Source organism: Crotalus tigris, unplaced genomic scaffold (genome assembly GCF_016545835.1).
Source record: "Crotalus tigris isolate CLP2741 ecotype Arizona unplaced genomic scaffold, ASM1654583v1 scf7180000019924.707973, whole genome shotgun sequence".
NCBI lineage: Eukaryota > Metazoa > Chordata > Lepidosauria > Squamata > Viperidae > Crotalus > Crotalus tigris.
The window spans coordinates 108,480-127,552 of NW_024097775.1; the positions used below are offsets into that span (position 1 = coordinate 108,480).

General features: G+C 44.0%; 1 protein-coding gene across 15 annotated transcripts in view; it reads right to left on the reverse strand.

Moving 5' to 3' along the window:
* The window catches only part of DOCK10 (dedicator of cytokinesis 10), a 192,298-nt gene that overhangs the window by 59,791 nt on the left and 113,434 nt on the right, over positions 1-19,073 (reverse strand). For all 15 annotated transcript variants that reach the window (XM_039364894.1, XM_039364900.1, XM_039364888.1 and 12 more), the window contains exons 14-15: positions 17,785-17,867; positions 12,856-12,978 (exon numbers count right to left, since the gene is read on the reverse strand). In XM_039364894.1, coding sequence (XP_039220828.1) covers positions 12,856-12,978; positions 17,785-17,867 — 206 coding nt within the window. The remainder of the gene's footprint in view (positions 1-12,855; positions 12,979-17,784; positions 17,868-19,073) is intronic.

The window sequence follows — 19,073 nt, forward strand, 5'->3', positions numbered from 1 at the left end:
GCAGATCTGAAGAAGCTACTGAAGGAGCACTTCCACCCCAAGATGTCCGTCATCGCATGGCGCCACACCTTCGAGCAGAGGGATCAACGGCCCGGTGAGTCGGCCAAAGAATTCATCGCCGCATTACGGAAGGCCGCCAAGCACTGCGAGTTCAAAGACCTCGAAGAACGACTGAGGGACCGATTCGTGTGCGGGTTAAGGCATCGAGATCTACAACAGAGACTTTTCGCTAAAGAAGAATTGTCCTACCAAGATGCCTTAAGGGAAGTCACCGCAGAAGAAGCAGCAGGCGGCGCTGTCAAGAACATGCGGCCGATCAGAAACAGTCCAGAGGTTGCATCCGTGCACCAGGAAGGCGTCCAAAGAAACTCCGAGGAGGATCCGGACGAGGAAGTCGACCGTCTCCACCCCACGAAGGAAGAAAAACAGAAGGGAAGCTCTTCAGCTCCGCTCAAGTGCATCGGCTGTGGAGATTCGCCACAGGAGAACCGACTGCAAGTTCCGCTCCGCTACCTGCCGGGCATGCGGCAAACAAGGACACATTGCAGCTGTGTGTCTGGGCCGACGAAAGGTACAACCTCAGGAAGAACTGCGCCTGAAAGGTACCAGATTCCCCAGCCAGAATAGGGTAGGTTTTTGCGCTTCGCGAAGAAGCATCCTTAGGACAGGCACACACAAGCCCATTAAGAAAAAGCTGTCACTCAAGGTGAAGCTACAAGGGGTTCCATTATCTATGGAACTAGACACAGGGTCTGCCTTTTCAATTATCTCCTTGCATACATTTAGGAAGATTTGTTCCGGTAGTGGAACTCAGGCCAAGTTAAGGCCTTCTGACATTGTGTTAACAGATTTTCAAAATTCAAGAGTGTGTGTTAAGGGGGAGGCCACCCTTAACGTGCAATACAAGAGTTTTGAAGGTCCACTAGACTTATTAGTCCACTAGGTAGTAGGGGGTGAACGAACGAGTCTCATAGGACTCGATTGGTTTGAGGCCCTGGGGATACACGTCACAGGACTCAACAGCTTGCAAACACTCGACCTACAGGAAGTCTGCAAAGAATTTGCAGATGTTTTCAGCCCCCAGCTGGGCACATTCAAAGGAACCCCCTGTGTCCTTAAAGCTAGACCCCACTGTCACTCCCATTAGAATTAAAGCAAGAAGGGTCCCTTTTGCTTTAAAGAGTAAAATTGACACTGAGTTAGACAAACTGATTCAACAGGGAATCCTAGAACCTGTTGATTCCAGTCCTTGGGAGACCCCCATTGTCACGCCTCTAAAGGCAAATGGGGACATTCGCATTTGTGCTGACTACAAATGCACTCTGAATAAGGCATTGCAGCAACATGCCTATCCTGTTCCTATGGTCAGTCATATTCTGGCCTCCCTCAAGGGGGGGTGAATTTTTGCAAAGCTTGACTTAGCTCAAGCATATCAACAGCTGCTTGTTGATGATGACGCTGCTATAGCTCAGACTATTGTGACCCACAGAGGGGCTTTCAAGGTAAAGAGACTTCAATTTGGAGTAAATGTCGCTCCTGGGATTTTCCAAAGCGTAATGGAAAACACACTACGGGGTATACCAGGGGTTTGCCCCTATTTTGATGATGTCTTAATTGCAGGAGACCCCACAGACATTCTAGCTGAAAGGCTAAGGGCTGTTCTGTTAAGATTCAGGAAATCAGGCCTCAAGCTCAAAAAAGACAAATGCAAGATTGGGGTGCCTTCTACTGAATTTCTGGGGTTCAAAATTGTTGCTGCTGGGATTCACCCTGCTGAATCCAAACTAACTGCTATTTTAGAATCACCTAGGCCAAAGTCCAAGGCCGAACTTCAGGCCTTCCTGGGCCTCCTGAATTTCTACAATTCTTTTCTTCCACATAAAGCTAGTGTATCTGAGCCTCTTCACAGGCTACTAGACAAGCAAGCAGTGTGGCGGTGGTCACAGACGCATGAGGCCTGCTTTAACGAAGTCTAACAGTGTACTTGCACATTTCAACAAGTCCCTTCCTGTGTGCATCGCTTGTGATGCGTCCCCTTACGGGGTTGGAGCTGTCCTGAGCCACCTCAGGTCTGATGGAACTCAGGTTCCTGTTGCATATTACTCCAGAACATTGTCTTCTGCTGAGCGCAACTACGCTCAGATAGACAGGGAGGCTCTGGCTGTTGTTGCTGGAATTAAAAAATCCATGACTTTCTATATGGCAGGCACTTCACGGTCTTCACTGACCATAAGCCTCTGCTGGGACTGTTTACCACACGTAAGCAGACTCCCCAAATCATTTCCTCTAGAATGCTTAGGTGGTCTATTTTTTTGTCTGCATATGATTTTTCTTTACTCCACAAGCCTGGAAAAGAAATGGGCCATGCTGATGGCCTCAGTAGATTGCCTCTGCCAGTAGTAGAAGCTGACCCTGCGCCAGCTGTCAACATTCTATCAATCCAGCCTTGCCCGAGCTCCCTCTTAGTGCCAGGGATGTTGCCGCTGAAACAGGTACAGATCACACACTTTCACGTGTCCATTCCTGGGTTTTGTCTGGTTGGCCTGAGCACTGCCCTAGTCCTGAGTTTCAGAGTTTCTGGTCCGAAAGGAACGAGCTGTCCCTTTCTCAGGGTTGTCTGCTTTGGGGAAACAGAGTTGTCATTCCCACCTCAATGAGGACTAGGATCTTAGAATCCCTCCACGAGGGTCATCCTGGCATTGTTCGTATGAAGGCCCTTGCACGCAGCCACTTGTGGTGGCCTGGTTTAGATAAAGATATTGACGTTAAGGTGCATGCATGCCACCTGTGCCAACGATCTCGCCCAGAGATGCCCCAAGCTCCCGTGCATAGATGGGAGGAAACACAGTCCCCATGGTCTAGGGTGCACATTGACTACGCTGGACCCTTTCAGGGCCAGTTCTTCTTGGTCCTTGTTGACAGCCATTCGAAATGGCTTGAGGTTGTACCTGTCTCATCCACCACCACTGCAAAGACTATTCAGGTACTGAGGGGGATTTTTGCTGCACACGGGCTGCCAGATGTCATTGTGTCCGACAACGGCCCTCAATTCACTTCCTCCGAATTCCAAGCTTTCTTACAGGCAAACATGATTTGTCATGCCACGTCTGCACCCTTCCACCCGTCCACCAACGGTATGGCTGAACGTATGGTGCGCATCACAAAGGACACATTGAAAAGACTCACCTACGGGGACTGGCATCATAGGTTGGCTGACTTTCTCCTTTCTTATCACACCACACCGTCCACTTCTACAGGGAGAAGCCCAGCTGAACTTCGTTGGGGGCGTCAACTTACTACTAAACTTGACCGGTTGCATCCGGACAGACTGCCTTCATCTACCTCACATCCTAGGGCACCTAGACAACTACTTGTGGGTGCCCCGGTTTGGGCTCGCAATTACGGGCCTGGTCATACATGGGTCCCCGCTTCTATTTCCAGGGTCACAGGTCCTCTCTCCTACGAGGTTGCCCTGGACAACGGTCGTGTCCTGCGTCGGCACATCGACCAACTCGCCTAGGCGAGACTTTTCAGATGAGACTCCTGGGTCTTTTCCAGGGGGGGAGGGGGACCCTTTGGAGCAAAGGGAAGGGCACGAGCTGCTGCCCATCTCCACTGACGGAGCCACAAACAGCCCATCCCAGGGTTCCGCGAGAGCTCCGAATAAGAATTCTATGAGCCTACCTAACTACCAGGCATCCACGCCTACTCCAGCCAGGGAGTGACCCCGGGGGCATACTCACTTTCCACACATATCACACAGCACTCCAGTCACGGAGGATGCCCAGGGGCATCCCAACAAATCATTTCCCGCAAGAGAGCTGGCACACAATCCCCAAGGTTGGCCTGACCTTACCCCAAATCCTACAGGGGGTCAAACATACAGGGAGGTGGTCGAGGAACCAAGTCCCGACTACAACACCTCTAGCCCAAATCAGGGAGTAACTGAGTTTTGGGAAAGTACAGAAACCCACACAAGCCCGGACACAGAACGGGGTTCAGGGAATGGACAGCCTCCTGACAGGTCTTGGACGGACCTAGGAGGTTCAACAGAGACGCCCAGCAGTGGCTATCACTTCAAGGGGCCCGAGGGTCTACAGCTAGGCAGGTCAACCAGGTCACAAAGTGACAGAAGCCCTGGCCTGACGAGCCCGGTGGGCGAGCAAGCAGGCCAGGCAGCGGGGCACAGTCCTTGGAAGGCACCAAGGCAAAATAAGGAGAACAGGCTCACATCTCCCTCCAGTCAGGGAACTCATGCTAGTAACCCAGAGCTGAGAAGGTCACAGAGAGCAAAGAAGTCTCCTAAATACTTAGAGGATTACATAACATTGCTGGCTAAACAAAAGCCAGGTAACGATAGGAGCACTGAGAAGCAGAACACTGCATAAAATAAATGATTATATGTTGGTAATAGTTTTAGCCCGGGGGAAAGGGGTGTTATGTCCCGAGCCTTGCAAACGGCTCGGGTGTTTGCAGACAGTCCCGGGCAGGTGCAAAGCTGCCCGGGACCAGACAGGCTGTCGCCAGCGCCGTGCGCATGCGCGGGTGGTGGCACGGGAAAAGAATCGCATTTACCCGGGAAATGTCTATATAAGAAGCTGGGAGGTTTTGGGAGCTGCTGAAGCCATCTACTTGTAAGCTGAACGCAGAATAAAGAAAACTGAGAACTTCAACTGCTTCTCGTGTCTGCTTTCCGCCAAGGACTCAACACTATCTAACCCACATTTTTCTATCTTATCAAGTAGTAGGTTGTGATCTACTTTATCAAATGCCTTACTGAAGTCCAAGTAAATTATATCCACAGCATTCCTCTGGTCCACTAATTTTGTCACCTGATCAAAGAATGCAATAAGATTTGTCAGGCATGATCTGTTTTTGACAAACCCATGTTGGCTTTTGATAATGACTTTGTTTGCCTCTAGGTCAGTGTTTCTCAATCTTGACAATTTTAAGGCATGTGGACTTCAACTCCCAGAATTCTGGGAGTTGAAGTCCACATGCCTTAAAAGTCCACATGCCTTAAAATTGTCAAGGTTGAGAAAATTGTCAAGGTTGAGAAACACTGCTCTAGGTGTTCGCTGATTCGTTGCTTGATTATCTTTTCCAAGATCTTCCTAGGTATTGAGGTCAGGCTGATAGGTCTGTAGTTTCCTGGATCCATGTTTTTACCCCTTTTTTGAAGATGGGAACTGTTGAGTCCGTCGCGAAATGGTAAGACACGAGAAGCAGTTGTAGTTCTCAGGAAACCTTTTATTCTTCAGTTCAGCTTACATTGGAATATGGCGGCAAAAGCCCACACCTCGCAGCCTCCTTTTATAGGACTTTCCCGGGTCAATATGTTACTTTTCGCACGCCGGCACTTGTGCATGCGCACAAGCACTCGCGATAGCCTGTCTGGTCCCGGGCAGCTTGCACCTGCCCGGGACCTCCTGCAACGCCCCGAGCCCACTTGCAAGGCTCAGGACATAACACCCCTTTCCACGGGCTAAAACTACGACCAATGCCAAATAATACACAACCCACTCTTAGTACAATGCTCTGCTCCCCTCCATGTTCGGAGTTCCCCCGTTTCCATTGCCTCAGTGTTTCTACCCTTCTACTGGCTCTGTTTAGCCAATAGTGTTATGTAATCCTCTAAGTACTTAGGAGATTTCCTTGCTCTCTGTGACCTCCTAAGCTCTGGGTGCTTGCCAGGTACTCCCTGACTGAGGGGTGATGTGTGCCCATTCCTTCCATTATGCCTTGGTGATCCCCAAGGACTGTGCTCCAATGCCTGGCCTGCTTGCTTGCCCACCGGGCTTGTCAGGCCAGGGCTTCTTCCAGTGTATGACCTGGTTGTCCCGCCTAGCTGTAGGCTCTCTGGCCCTTCTAAGTGACTGTCACTGTTGGGCGTTTCTGTAGAACCTCCTAGGTCCATCCAAGACCTGTCTGGAGGCTGTCTATCCCCTGAATCCCGTTCTGTGTCCGGTCTTGTGTGGGTTTCAGTACTGTCCCAAAACTCAGTTGTCCCCTGAGTGTAGTCAGAGGTGTTGTAGTCGGGATTTGGTTCCTCGACCACCTCCCTGTGTGTTTGCCCCCTTCTAGGGACAGGGTTGAAGTCAGGCCAACTAGGAGGAGTGTGTGCCAGCTTTCTTGCAGGGAATGGATTGTTGGGATGCTCCCGGGTATTCTCTCTGACTGGAGTACTGGGTGATACGGGTGAAAAGTGATCATGCCCCCGGGGTGACTCCCTGGCTGGAGTAGGCGTGAATGCCTGATAACTGGTTAAACTCCTAGAATTCCTGCTTGGAGCACTCGTGGAATTTTGGGATGGACCGTTTGTGGCTCCCTCATTGGTAAAGGGTAGCATTCCATGCCCCTCCCTTTGCCCAAAGGGCTCCCCCTCCCCCCCTTGGAAAAGACCCAGGAATCTCAGCGGGAAGGTCCCGTCTAGGGCGAAGTTGGTCAATGTGCCGACTCAGGACACGACCATTGTCCAGGGATACCTTGTAGGATAGAGGACCTGTGACCCTGGATATAGAAGCGGGGACCCATGTATGACCGGGCCCGTAATTACGAGTCCAAACCGGGGCACCCACAAGTAGTAGCCTAGGTGCCCTGGGGTGTGAGACAGAAGGAGGCAGTCTGTCCGGATGCAACCAGTCAAGCTTGGTAGTCAGTTTGCGCCCCCAACGAAGTTCAGCTGGGCTCCTCCCTGTAGAGGTGGACGGTGTGGTGCGATAAGAAAGGAGGAAGTCAGCCAACCTGTGATGCCAGTCCCCGTAGGTGAGCCTCTTCAAGGCGTCCTTGGTGATGCGAACCATGCGTTCAGCCATACCGTTGGTGGACGGGTGGAAAGGTGCAGAAGTGGCATGACGAATCATGTTAGCCTGCAAGAAAGCTTGGAATTCGGAGGAAGTGAATTGAGGGCCGTTGTCAGACACAATGACGTCTGGAAGCCCGTGTGCAGCAAAAATCCCCCTCAGTACCTGAATAGTCTTTGCAGTGGTGGTGGAAGAGACAGGTACAACCTCAAGCCATTTTGAATGGCTGTCAACGAGGACCAAGAAGAATTGACCCTGAAAGGGCCCAGCATAGTCAATGTGACCCTAGACCATGGAGACTGTGTTTCCTCCCATCTATGCACAGGAGCTTGGGGCATTTCAGGGCGTGAGCGTTGACAACGGTGGCAAGCATGCACCTTAGCTTCTATGTCTTTGTCTACACCTGGCCACCACAAGTGGCTGCGTGCAAGAGCCTTCATTCGTACAATGCCAGGATGACCCTCGTGGAGGGAAGCTAAGACCCTAGTCCTCATTGAGGTGGGAATGACAACTCTGCTTCCCCAAAGCAGACAACCCTGAGAGGTGGACAACTCGTTCCTTTTAGACCAGAAACTCTGAAACTCAGGACTAGGACAGTGCTCAGGCCATCCAGACAAAACCCAAGAAAGGAACCGTGAGAGTGTGTGATCTGTGCCTGATTCAGCGGCTACATCCCTGGCATTCAGGGGGGACTCGGGCAAGGCTTGAATGGAGAGAATATTGATGGCTAGAGCGGGGTCAGCCTCTATTACTGGCAGGGGTAATCTACTGAGGCCATCAGCATGGCCCATTTCCTTTCCAGGCTTGTGAAGTAAGGAAAAATCATATGCAGACAAAAAGATAGACCACCTGAGCATCCTGGGGAGATGATTTGGGGAGTTTGTTTACGTGTGGTAAACAGTCCCAACAAAGGCTTATGGTCAGCTAAGACCGTGAAATGCCTACCATACAAAAAATCATGGAATTTTTTAATTCCAGCAACAACAGCTAAGGCCTCCCTGTCTATTTGAGCATAGTTGCGCTCAGCTGAAGACAATGTCCTGGAGTAATATGCAACAGGAACCTGAGTTCCATCAGCCCTGAGGTGGCTCAGTTCAGCACCCACCCCATAAGGGGAAGCATCACAAGCGATGCATACAGGAAGGGACTCATTGAAGTGCGCAAGTACACTGTTAGAAGTGAGCAAGGCCTTGACCTCATTGAAACTGGCCTCATGTGTTTGAGACCACTGCCATACTGCCTGTTTGTCTAATAGCCTGTGAAGAGGCTCAGCTACACTAGCCTTATGTGGAAGAAAGGAATTGTAGAAATTCAGAAGGCCCAGAAAAGCCTGTAGTTCGGCCTTAGACTGTGGCCTAGGGGCTTGCATAATGGCTTTTAGTTTGGATTCAGCAGGATGAATTCCAGCAGCATCAATTTTGAACCCCAGAAACTCAGTAGAAGGTACCCCAATTTTACATTTGTCCTTCTTGAGTTTGAGTCCTGTTTTCCTGAACCTTAACAGGACAGTCCTTAGCCTTTCAGCTAGAATGTCTGTGGGGTCTCCTGCAATTAAGACATCATCAAAATAGGGGCAAACCCCTGGTATACCCCGTAGTGTGTTTTCCATTACGCTTTGGAAAATCCCAGGAGCGACATTTACTCCAAATTGAAGTCTCTTTACCTTGAAAGCCCCTCTGTGGGTCACAATAGTCTGAGCTATAGCAGCGTCATCATCAACAAGCAGCTGTTGATATGCTTGAGCTAAGTCAAGCTTTGCAAAAATTCACCCCCCCTTGAGGGAGGCCAGGATATGACTGACCACAGGAACAGGATAGGCATGTTGCTGCAATGCCTTATTTAGAGTGCATTTGTAATCAGCACAGATGCGAATGTCCCCATTTGCCGTAAGAGGTGTGACAATGGGGGTCTCCCATGGACTGGAGTCAACAGGTTCTAGAATTCCTTGTTGGATCAGTTTGTCCAACTCAGTGTCAATTTTATTCTTTAAAGCAAAAGGGACCCTTCTTGCTTTAATTCTAATGGGAGTGACAGTGGGGTCTAACTTTAATGACACAGGGGGTCCTTTGAATGTGCCCAGCTGGGGGCTGAAAACGTCTGCAAATTCTTTGCAGACTTCTTGTAGTTCGAGTGTTTGTAGGCTGTTGAGCCCTGTGATGTGTATCCCCAAGGCCTCAAACCACTCGAGTCCTATGAGACTCGTTCGTTACCCTCTACTACTAGTAGGTCTAGTGGACCCTCAAAATCCTTATACTGTACGTTAAGGGTGGCCTCCCCCTTAACACACACTCTGGAGTTTTGAAAATCCGTTAGCACAATGTCAGAAGGCCTCAACTTGGCCTGGGTTCCACTGCCGGAACAAATCTTCCTAAATGTGTGCATAGAAATAATCGAAAGTGCAGACCCCGTGTCCAGTTCCATAGTTAATGGAACCCCTTATAGCTTCACCTTAAGTGACAGCTTTTTCTTAATGGGCTTATGTGTGCCTGTCCTGTAAATGCTTCTTTGCGAAGCGCAAAACCCCACCCTATTCTGGCTGGGGACCCTGGTACCTTTCAAGCGCAATTCTTCCTGAGGTTGTACCTTCTGACGGCCCAGGCACACAGCTGCAATGTGTCCTTGTTTTCCACACGCCCGGCAGATAGTGGAGCGGAACTTGCAGTCGGCTCTCTTGTGGCGACCCCCACAACCGATGCACTTGGGGAGAGCTGAAGAGCTTCCTCCTGGTTTTCCTTCCTTTGTGGGGTGGAGACGGTCCACTTCCATGTCTGGATCCTCCTCGGAGTTTCTTTGGACTTCTTCCTGGTGCACGGATGCAGCATCTGGACTGTTTCTGATCGGCCGCATGTTTTTGATGGCATCGCCCGCTGCTTCTTCTGCGGTAACCTCTCTCAAGGCATCTTGGAAAGACAAGTCCTCCTTGGCGAAAAGTCTCTGTTGCAACTCTCGATGCCTTAGCCCGCACACAAATCGGTCCCTCAGTCGTTCTTTGAGGTCCTTGAACTCGCAATGTTTGGCAGCTTTCCTCAGTGCGGCGATGTACTCCTTGGCCGATTCTCCGGGTCGTTGATCCCTCTGCTCGAAGGTGTGGCGCCACGCGATGACGGACATCTTGGGTTGGAAGTGCTCCTTCAGTAACTTCTTTAGATCTGCGTAGCTGACAGACTCTAAAGGAACAGGTGCTGCGAGGTTCTCGGCGATTTCGAATGCGTCTTGACCGCAAACGCACAACAGGGTGGCAGCCTTCAAGCTCTCTTCCCTCACCTGGTTCACCTTGAGGTAGTTTTCCACCCTAGCTACGTAGGACTCCCACCTCTCTGGGTGTGAGATGTCGAATTTCGAAAGCCTTCCAATCTTCGCCATTTCATATCAGGAAGGGTCTATCAGCCAGCCTACTCCCGAATGCATGCTGGATTGGCGGGTAGCTGCCGAGTGAACGCCGTTCCTGCCGCTCCGGACTCACTCGGGTAAGCTTACACCTTCTCTTCTTCGATGTAAGGCAATCCCACCCTCGTCGCCAGTGTTGAGTCCATCGCGAAATGGTAAGACACGAGAAGCAGTTGTAGTTCTCAGGAAACCTTTTATTCTTCAGTTCAGCTTACATTGGAATATGGCGGCAAAAGCCCACACCTCGCAGCCTCCTTTTATAGGACTTTCCCGGGTCAATGTGTTACTTTTCACACGCCAGCACTTGCGCATGTGCACAAGCACTGGCGACAGCCTGTCTGGTCCCGGGCAGCTTGCACCTGCCCGGGACCTCCTGCAACGCCCCGAGCCCGCTTGCAAGGCTCAGGACATAACAGGAACTACATCAGCTTTTTTCCAGTCCTCTGGTAGTTCCCTAGTGTTCCAGGATCTTTGAAAGATATAGTTCAGGGTTCTGAGATCATATCTGCCACTTCCTTCAGAACCTTGGGGTGTAGTGACCATCTGGTCCTGGTGATTTGAACTCATCTAGAGTGGACAGATGCTCACTTACCCTTTTCTTGCCTATCTTAACTTGTGTTTCTAATCTAATTATGGTACTGTTTTTGATAAGTTGGACTGTTTTTTTGTCCCTTTGTGTAAATACAGATGCAAAAAACTAATTGAGTAGTTCTGCTTTCTCCCTGTTGCTTGTCACCTTCTTGCCACTTTCTTCTACTAGTGGACCAATCATTTCCTTAACTTTTTTCTTGTTTTTACATGTTGAAAGAAACTTTTTTTGTTATTTTTGACTTTTGTTGCAAGCCTTAGTTCATTTTGAGCCTTAGCTTTCCTCACTCCATCTTTACAGGCTTGCACTATTTGTTGCTATTCTGCCTTAGTTAAGTGCCCCTCTATCCACTTTTTATACTTGTCCTTTTTGTCTTTCAATTTATCAGAGAGTTGTTTATGCAGCCATGCTGGTTAGAAGCTCTCTACTGGGTGTACTCACAAAAAGAGTTGGGATTAGATTGGTGCCTGCTAAACACAAGGTTCATGCACTTAAGTTATTGAAAAATGAATGGCTGAAGAGAGGAATAGATATTCTGCCTATATCTCAAAACAGTACTGAAAGTCTTCAAGGTAAAATTATGAATAAGACTTGAGCAGAGACTTATAAGACAAATATGTTTTCTTCATAGATTCATTCACACATTGTGCCAAAAGTGCAAATGGGGTCAATAAATGAAACATGGTTTGTTATTGACTTAAAGGCTTTAATTGTTGGTTAGTACTTTTGTCTCACATTTAATTCATCTCTCCCATTCTCTAAGCCTCTAACCAATCCATAGTTATGACAATAAGACCAATTAAAAAAGGGAAAAACATATTAAATGCTGGCCAAATAAGCCATTGTTTATTAATGATTTATATACCAAACAAACCATGCAAGCAACCAACAGTATGCTCGAGTTACACTGATTATCTTTTTTGGAGTCAGAGAAATTCTGCTGCCCAGTAGCGTTTAGAATTGTCCCATGGAACTATATAGAACTGTCTAGAATTTAAACAAACAAATGAAGATTAACAAGTCTTGCTTATTTGAGCTTTTATAAGTCACTAAGCAAGTATACGGAAAGGATGTATTGTTCAAGGAGGATGAATCTTAAACAAAAGGACCCGAAGGCAGGGCAAGAAGCAACGGATGGAAACTAATCAAAGAGAGAAGCAACCTAGAACTAAGGAGAAATTTCTTACAGTTAGAACAATTAATTAGTAGAACAAACTGCCTTCCAAAGTTGTGAATGCTCCAACACTGGAAGTTTTTAAGAAGAGATTGGACAGCCATTTGTCTGAAATGGTATAGGATTTTCTTTCCTGAACAGGGGATTGGACTAGATGACCTCCAAGGTCCCTTCCAATATTATTATTATTATTATTTACAGCTGTTGTATAGCAGGAAAACAGAAGCTGCAAATAGGACATTTCCACACTGTTGCTCTTTTCACTAACCAAACTCATAGAAACAATTTGAACATAATCTGTGGTTGTTTTCACTTTTGCCATCTTGAAATGCAGACAATGAGGAGTGAAAAATAGCTGCCCATTCCTAAGCTGCTGCAGGTTAGGCAGCAACAAAAATCCCATCATCCATTTCATGAGAGGAAGAATTATGTGCTGGGAGGAGAGTTTGGGGCAGTGTTTCCCTTCAATAAAGAATTGGGACTAAAATATTTCACTTTGCTGTGGTTTCAACTATACAACTGTTGAGCAGGAAATAAGAGCTCAGCTCTCCAACTTGTTGGATGAAGAAGTCCCAAACTGCCATCAAAGAAGCTCCAAATCCTTGTGTGGGAGCACTCTGGTTAACAAAATCTAACAATTTTCCAGTAAATTATTCTGCATCTCAGTTCTCTTTTTTCTTTTCCTCAGGCAGCCATTATATTTTTTACTGTATGAAACACTTCTCCAGTTTTCTTGGATAAGTTTTTTGGAAACTCACTTTGGCAGAGAAGTAACTAATGTGAAAACTGTTCCATTGCAATAAGTGATTTTGCCATTGGCACTTTTGAGCAAAAAAAGCTATTGATGAATATTAGTTAGTACTATGTTGTAATCTTAGAAACTTAAGCCAAGGACATCTTACCTTCTGTATTCACTTATAAGTTTAATTAAATCATCTGTTGAAATTTTGTTACTTTCTTGTCTGAACAAAGGTGAAAACCGGGAATCTCTGTCAATATTTCCCTGATTATCCTTAAAGACAGGCCTGTCAGGAAGAAAAAACAATACAGAAGATGATAAATTAATCACTTGCTGATTAATTCTCATGTAATCATTCCCAAAGCTTTAAGGTATATCAAACTAGTAAAAACTAGTCAAGGGTTTTTACTAATTTCATAGTTTCTTAATTATTCATGTTCCAGAAATTAAATGAGGCAGTAATATCCTATTAAACACAATAACACCAATGTGAAACACCATGAAAATGACATCCAAGTAAATTTCCATAGACTTGTATTATTATTGGGTTTTGTTTAATTATTTCCAATTCATGAACAATTTGAACTTAATAGTGATGGTGATATTGTTTCCACAGTATTCAACAATTGTCACATATTAAAACATAACATTATTAAATCAAGAGCCATGGCCCTAATAGATGAGAATAGTACTAAGGTTACTTGTATGTATAGTTACCTGGGAACCAGTCTCACTGAACCCAGTGGGATTCAATAAGATTGAGTTGTATTTATTCTTAGAAAAAATGCCACTTACTGCATTTGGAAATCTGTATCTTTTTCTGATTAAAAGTATTGGGAATCATGAGAATGATCTAATATTTCACTTTTTCTTTATGTACATTGTACAAACTCTGTTTTTTTCCCTTATCAGTTTGTCTTTTTATCAGGATACTGAGACTGCTTGATAAATGATCTATTCTGGAAACTGAGTGGGAAAGAGCAGATCAGCAGACGTGGAGTGATATTTGGTTCTTGGTGTCATAGGCAGAATCTGTGGTGAGCACAATTATGGTCAGTGCGTCAGCAGTGACAGTTCCTGAGCCAGTTATGTTGGGCATGATTTTCAGTTCTTGATTTAATCCACTTTATTCCAACACATTCTAAAATAGGTTGGTTAGTCTTGAAATTTGGAACGTATTAGTTTATTTGTTCAATTTATATAGTCTCCTATCTCACATACGTCCACTTTGGGTGGCTCATATCTTTAAAAACAGAAAACATTAATAGTCACAAGAAAACCACTATAATGAAAAGCAATAAAAACCAATCACAATAATTAAGAAGTGAATACACAGGAGAGTACAATCCATACAATGATTAACAATGCAACTAGCTAACAAGATCCATATTACCAGTGAATTCTCAGGCACAATGATAAAGCCATGTCTTCCGACAATAAAAATGTAGCCTTCAGACCGTTAACTCATGATAAATTCATAAATTACATACATACATATAACTGCCTGTCACAAAACTTCTGTGCAGTTGTCATTGACAATTTGGGAATTGTATAAGAAATTAGTGTTGAGTTTTGAAGCTCTAAATAACTTGTGGTTTGTTTCTCAATCTCTTATCTGCTTCAACCTCTGCAGCTGTTGAAGCCTTTAGGAGAGGCTTCTTAATTTGTCCCCCACCTCTCCCATCCCCCACCCTTTTCGAAGTCTACCTGCAATTGGAAAAGGACCTTCTCTGGACCTGTGGGAAGCACTGACTGAGAAAATGTTTTGGGCCTAAACCTTCCTACTGACTGCAATGACACTTTCCTACATTTTTAATTGTTAATTAAATTTGGCACTGTTGAAAATATAGTCCCCTTAACAACTGGCAGAAGAAAACATTCCTTATCTTATTCCTCAAACTTATCTTTATGAAAACAGCAGGACTTGAAGAAGGTATTGAGAAAATGCTAGGACTGGAGGCTGATAAGCACAGACTAAGAAGTCAATATAGCCTTTAAATTTTGGAATTTCCATAAAAAACGGAATCCAAGAAAGAAAGCAGAAGATTATATTTCTTCAGAAAGCTTGCTAGTTTTGGAACAAATGGATAACTGTTCCAGCCAAAAGATGTCCTATGTCTTTAATTTTTGTTTAAATCTAGTAACCTTGTTTATATAGATTTACAAGCAGATTTACAGAACAGTGAGACTAGTACATCCTAGAGGAGAAGGAAGATCTCAGCCATCTAGTAAAACATAGATTACAATATAGAAATTATTAAACTTGTTGCCTTTTGGCTGTTTCAATTATGAGCAGCATAGACAATGAGAGCCTTCTCTCTCTGATACAGATTGTGGTTGTGGTGAGGTTGCCAGCTGAGGTATATCTGGAAGGCTGGTAGTAGTAGTGGAAACTGTCAAGCTGATCTCCAGAGCAAAGTCTATCCCACTATCAACTCAGCCATTCTAGTACCAGCATTAACTTTACTGGTAGTTTCAGTGGATGTATTAACTTTTTAGATTCTATTTTATTTTTAAAATTTTGTTAGCCACACTGACTACAGATAGTCCTTGGTTTACAACTGTTCATTTAGTGACCATATGAAGTTACAACAGCACTTTAAAAACACAATGGAGCTCTCAAAATATCTGTTGCTAAACATGACAGTTATTAACTGAGTTGTATTCCATTTTATGACCTTTTTTGCCACAGTGGTTAAGTGAATCACTGCAGTTGTTGAATGAAACATAGGTTTTAAGTGACTCTGGCTTCCCCCATTGACTTTGCTTATCAGAAGTCAGCTGAGAAGGATGCAAATGGTGACCATATGACTCCAGAGCAGTACAACTGTCATAAATGGATGCTAGTTGTCAAGTGCCCTCATCTTGATCATCTGACCATGGGGATGCTACAATGGTTGTGAGTGTTAAAATCAGCCATAAGTCACTTTTTTCAGTGCTCTTGTAACTTCAGACAGTCATTAAATGAATGATTGTAAATCAAAAACTAACTGTACTCAAATCGTGCTAAAAAAAAGGGATAGTTATGGCCTAACTTTTGGATAACATCCAAAATAAGTATTTATATTTTAAAAATGTAGATTTAAAAAATTAGTTTCCATGAAGGTGAATTTCCAGCCCCATTAATTCCTGAATTTTGATTTCATTCTTCATCTTTTATTTTTAAGCTTTTCCTTTTAAAATATAGAGCAAGGTTCTCTATTACTGCAAACCAAAACCACAGTTGAACTGGAGGATACGTATCTGCCATAAAGAATACTCTAATTCTGCAAAATGTTAAGATCTTTTGCAGACAGGATTCTAAATCTTTTTGAATGAGAATAATAGAATGGAAAGGATATGTGGAAAATATTTTGTGGGAAAATCAACTTTCCATGTCCAAATTGTATTTGCAAACTTTGGCAGCTGTGGTAGGAATATGAGAATGGAAGACTGACTTGTCACAGTGTAATGCTAAGGCATGTTGTAATTATTGCCTCTCAGGAAAATACACATGGCATCAGCCCCAAATTCAGGATATATAAATGTCCATTGTAATATAAAAGACTTTCAGTTCCAAGTCTGGAAAATCAGGGATCTTGAGAGGCTATATAAAGATTGTTCTAAAACTGTCCAATATATAGGTTATTTCATTTGGTTTGCTTGTTTAAAAGAAAACATTTAAAACAAGAACAGTGTTTGATGTCAAAAATTAAACATTGGAAGCCAAATTCGCAATCCAAGCTTTCTGCTTTTCATCAGTTAGGCCACTTTTTCTGTAGTATGTTGTGTGTGTCTAATGGAAAAAAATGTTTTTAGATGGTAAGATTTTGTAAAGGAAAACTCCACTTTGATATTTTTAATCTAGGCTTAATTTATATATTTTATTTTAATTGTAAGCTGCCCCGAGTCACTTTGCAAAGTGAAATGGGCACCATATCAATTTAATAAACAAACAAGCAAGCAAACAAATAAACAAAAATGTATTGCAGAAATATCAACAAGGTATTAATATTCATTCAGTCCAAAAGGTAGAAGTTATCCTGTGATTTGTCTTCAGGTGCTTCATGGGCACCAGGGGTTGGAAAACATATTAGCTTGTCACAAAAATGTTATTGGATGTTAAGCAATTGAACTATTGAAAGTAGTATTATTAATATAGAGATGAAGCAGCCACCTGCAGGCATGAAGCCCCACCAACTTCACCTTGCTCCTCATTTCATGCCTTCGATAGTCCTGATCACATGAAATAAAGCCACAGAAACGTATTTAGTTATAAAATATATCTTTATGTTGTAGATTTTTTTTAGTCCTGACCTAGCCCAAAGCAGACACAGAAGGAAGGAGGTAAGAGATAAGAGAAGAGTTGCTGCCACTGCTATTACTACTACCCAGCAGTTTGGCAGTTCAAGTCCCACTGGCTCAAGGTTGACTCAGCCTTCTATCCTTCCGAGGTCCATAAAACAAGGACCCAGACTATTGGGGGTAATATGCTGACTCTGTAAACCACTTAGAGAGGGCTGTAAAGCACTATGAAGCAGTATATAAGTCTAAGTACTATTTCTAGTTGTCAGTAACAAACATCTAAGAAGTTTGCTTTGGGACCAAAAGAGCTCCAGCTTTTATTTCTCTACTTTGATAGGAATAGGCCACTCAAGTCATGTTAAATAGTAAACGTACATCTAGACTAGTGAGAGACCTGCATCCCTAGTGTTTCCTAGTAATATCCTACCCAAAAAATAACCTGACTTTGCTTAATTGCTGAGCCAGATAAGGTTCGTTAGGTCCTGTCCTAGCTGTTACAATTTCTCACAAGCTTGTATAATGTTGATGAATGGACACTCCATAGTGTTGTTGCCAATGTGTGAAAACTATTATTTTACTGGTTTCAAAGTATATCTTTTTCCCTATGATAAATACCAAAAATATAGAATGAAATCAAATATGATTTCCCTTAGTGAACAGCAAATACTACTATTTCATTTTCTGTTAGAAACTATATCAATTTAAGTATGAATATCAAAATAGGGAATATTGTGCCTTGTATAAACCAATGTATTTTATAATTTCTAACTAGGTGCAAAATTGCTAATAATTCTTGGTAATTACTTACCGTACAGACCAAGCAAAGGGCATCCGATATTTTCCCAACTTGTTGCAAAACTGTTTGTTGGATTTTAATACTTTCAGGGCCCACTAGATAAAATCAAAGACAGAGTTTAAGAAAGATCATTTCAGACTCCATTCAGAATAATTTAACTTTTGACCATTGGTGACTTTGTGATGAAGCACTATAGTATCATTATTACAAAAGATCTCCTAGGCTACCTAGCAACTTAAAATGATGCAGAAAAACCAGAACTAGAGCAGCACAGCAGGTTGCCAGATAATTCCAGCCTGATGATATTCCTGATACTTAGCACTGAAAAATCTTTGATCAATAGCAGACATCTTTCATGATGAACTTGGATGTCTCACACGGACCAGTCTTTTCAAGTTTTATGAAAGTTATTTGTGATGAACAGAAAGCACAAAAGCTCAATGCTTAAATTGCTGAGATGAAAGCAGAAGTAGCACATGTGCAACCAATGCTAAAAATTAGGAAGCAAATTTAAAATATAAAATGATGCAACATAAGCAGAGGAAGAAGTAATAGATTGGTTAAATCCCAATTAGCTGTGATTTAAATACAGTTGTACATATAGAAATAGTATAGCACTGAAAAGGACATAAGGTTCTTGAAGATACCCCTGATGGAGAAAACAACTAATCTCCAGGGCAATTGGTTCTATTATACTGACTTCATTAAGAAGTTTTGCTTATTCATAGAAAAAAAAAGGAGAGATTTCTAGTCTCAAATATTGCAGCTGAATAGGTAAAATCACCTATCACAAGTTCTCTATCTGCGGGTCAGATATTTACCTGCAATGGTATGTGGGAATGACCTTGGGAGACTGGGCCCAAAGGTGCTACCTAGGGAGTGGTTAGATAAGAGATGGCATAGTCTGCAGCTGAACAGTGGGCACAGCAAAAGGTTCAGGAAATGATTAAAAAACTATATCACTATTTGTTAGATCAGGCAATGTATGAGGAACAGGTAAAAGAGACCATGTTAACGTGGAGCAGGGATTTTGATCTGCACATTTGTCAGGAATTATGCATAAGAAACAGGAAGCTTACTCTGGCCACATCTTACAAAGAAAATCTTTACAAAATGTTCTACAGGTAGCATCTCCCACCCGTAAGATTAGCCAAAATGGGTCCAAATGTTTCCTCCAAATGTTGGAAATGTAAATTGGCAAAAGGGACATAGTATCATACGTGGTGGGAGTGCCCATGAGCCTGTGACTTTTGGAATAAGATTAAAAAATGGCTGGAAGAAATATTAAACTTAGTGGTAGA